This window comes from Tupaia chinensis, unplaced genomic scaffold (genome assembly GCF_000334495.1).
Source record: "Tupaia chinensis unplaced genomic scaffold, TupChi_1.0 Scaffold000671_2, whole genome shotgun sequence".
NCBI lineage: Eukaryota > Metazoa > Chordata > Mammalia > Scandentia > Tupaiidae > Tupaia > Tupaia belangeri.
Genome location: NW_006160194.1, coordinates 403,470 through 406,465, shown reverse-complemented (window position 1 = coordinate 406,465; position 2,996 = coordinate 403,470). Strand labels below are relative to the sequence as shown.

Sequence of the window (2,996 nt, the reverse complement as noted above, 5' to 3'; positions counted from 1 at the left end):
TGATATGTTAAAAGAATCTTCACATAAATAAGATCAACACCACTTAACTTCTAAAGCTAAGTGATTTCTTGCATTTACATCATTGCAAAGACAGTGTAATGAAAACAAGTTTAAAACACAGTGCTATCTCTCTGATGCATGAAACAACACAGGCAGTCGGGCAGAGACTACACCCTGTTCCCCTCTGTCAAATGAAATGACATGCCCCTCTCCCTTGGAGCAAAGCTCAACTCAGCTGCTGGGATCACAAGTATACCAGCACGATGATTCCTCAGGGCCAGCGGCCATCCAGTGCCAGAAACCGAGTAAAGGGATAGTGCAGAATACAGATAAATGCCCAGCACTGTCAGCCTGCTTGCCGTGCTGCATGAGAATCAGCATCAAGCTCCCAAGCACTGCCAAGAGGGACCAGTTCTTAAGGAAAACAGCCTGGATGTGAAGGGAGAAGCAGATTCCCTGGCAGAATGAAGGCCCACTCCTTCAGGGAACAGGAAGGAGGACTGGAGAGAAGCAAGGAGAACCTGAGGCCTCCATTCATGCTGTAGTGTCCCCTTCTTTACATGACGTGCAAAACTTAGACTGGCTCCTTCCCCAGAGCTTTCCTGCCACCCTCAACTGGCAGCTTCTGATAAAAACCCAAAGACGACCCTGCCTTGTTACTAGTGTTACTCTGCTGCCCCTGTCTCCAAGTAGGGATGGCCAGCTGTGCTCCCCTCGGGTGGTTTTCTTCACAAGCCTTCACTTAACCAACAGACACCTGGCTTAAGGACAAGGCGCTAACAGCCAGGAAAGTTCTGGTCTACTGCCCTTTTCAATGGCCTTTCTCCAGACTTGTTAAAAAACAAAACAAAACAAAACAAAAAAACAGTTCACCAAAACCCAGGATTATAGCTGACACACTTTCTAAACAGAAAATCAGCTGACTTAAAAATAAAAACAAGGTGCTTGGGAGTCAAAAATATTAAAACTTTAATTGCATATTTTAAATTCTTAAGAATTCTGACTATGTATGCCTTAAAGCATTTTTTTTTCCTTCTTCTTCTTTTTGGTATTGAAAGCAGAAAAAAGATTTAAATGATGCAAACAACAACAAAAGCTATTTCTACATATTTAGTGCAGTCTGAACTGGCCATGGGTGGGAACAGGCTCTGCTAAAATGCAGTTTGATAGTCTGCTCCTCCAACCCTCAGCAGGCCCAAACAAAGTAAGAGAACAAAAGTGATTCTGGAAGTCTCTGAACATTTATTAGGAAAATTCACTTGTTCCCGGTCCAACCAAAGGCATGATGTGCCATGATGTAGGCTCATGGGTCAGCACACTGACCCCTTCTCTCCTGGACTCTGATATGAAAACAGAGGGCGTGGTGTTTGTGTGATCACATAGTACATGAGGGACACAAAAGAACAGATGAGGGACATGTGAAAGGCCAGGCATACCACGAGACTGGGGAACGAGCCGTGTGTAGCTTCACAGAACAGTCTCCAGCTATTCTAGTGGCCTCTACTGAGCTAACCTGACACTCCAAATCTGCCTGTCAGACCTGTAGCAAACGCTCCTGTCTCGTAATCTCAGTGATGTCATCTTTGGCAAGCAATAAACTTTAACAAAGAAATAAGACACTAAAACAGAAAAGGATTGATAATATGGTTGCCAAAAGGAGAAGGCACCAATTCCAAATGTACAAGCACCAGGTACAGTGATATGGACTGAATCTCTTGGAGTTGGGTGGTGGTGGTGGTGGTGGTAGGGGGCATCAGGAAAAGATGGGGTGTGTCTACTGGGGGGTTGCAATGCTGAACGTTGAAGGCAGAAAGCGCTGGGGCCCACGTTCCCTTTAAGCTGCAGTGTCTAAGGACAGTTGCTGTGAATGGGTTTGTTCCCACTTGGGAAGGGGGGAGGCTAAGTCAGCTAAGTTCATGAACCATAATTATACCCTCTATTAGGGCAGAGTGAGCTTCATTGGGATGTTCAGCACGGACAGGTTATGATGCAGTCTGCTAATGTATTCTGATTTCTGAAGATCAAGCATGATATCATTTAGGTGGTGGCCTCAGGAGAGAACAACAGAAACTTCCGAGAAGGCCAATGGGGTCACAGTTACTCTGAAAATTACATTATGCACAAAATAAAACTTGCAGGCCATGCAGGACCAGAGCCGTGCCTTCTGAGTTCTACCTGTTTTGAAGCTGACTGGGAAGAGCTGCCAGTGGTGGGGCTCAGGGGTTCCGCCTGGGGAGGCAGTTCCCAGAGTGACAGGAGGGGTACAGGCCCAAGTTGTCCCCAGCACTTCAGCAGAGTGTGAGAGATGCAACAGAGCCTCTGGGAAGTGGCGCCAACATGGAGGAACGAGCAGGGAATTAAGGCAGATGTAGCACGGCCTGGAAGTGTATGCCTTTTTGGTAATAGCTGCTTGTCCACAGAGATGTGATGCAGATGGCTAGGTGATGTCTCGGAATACCTGATATCCTGGATAACACAGTAGTCCAAACCGAGTGTTCAAAGTTACCAGAGTTCTCATGAGGCAGATGCGTATCTGACGTCAAGAACAGAAGCAGCCTGAGGAGCAAAGAAAAAAATGACAACTAAGGTGAACAACACAAACGGTGATTCTAGCGCATTGGAAATGGGGAGAGAGTACACACAAGCCTACAGCAAATGTCTGGGAGCAAATAAAGCATGCCGCTGTCACTCTGCATGCTCCTGAGGGCGGGGCAAGAGTGTGGCCTCTGTAGCCAGTTGTCTTGGGGTCAAATCCTGGCTCTGCCACATTCTAGTTGTGTGACATTGGACCAGTTACCATTTCTTTTTGAGCTTTGGTCCCTCATCTGCAGAATGTCACAACAAGGATGCCCACGTCACAGGATTAAATAAAGCTACCCAAGCAGGGCGAATCAGCATGAGGCCTCACAGACAGTAATGCTTGGTGGCCTAAGTAAAGCCCGCAACTGTCACTGGCTAGAGGGTGCGATGGCACCAGCTCATTTGGCAACTACCAC

General features: G+C 46.8%; 1 protein-coding gene across 1 annotated transcript in view; it reads right to left on the bottom strand.

Annotated features, from left to right (window-relative positions):
- Window positions 1–840: 840 nt before the first annotated feature.
- The window catches only part of RCOR1 (REST corepressor 1), a gene marked incomplete at its 5' end in the record, with an annotated part of 147,248 nt that continues 145,092 nt past the window's right edge, over window positions 841–2,996 (bottom strand). Inside the window, 1 exon segment of the mRNA XM_006160086.3 lies at window positions 841–2,556. Within this exon segment, the coding sequence (XP_006160148.2) occupies window positions 2,515–2,556 (42 nt within the window).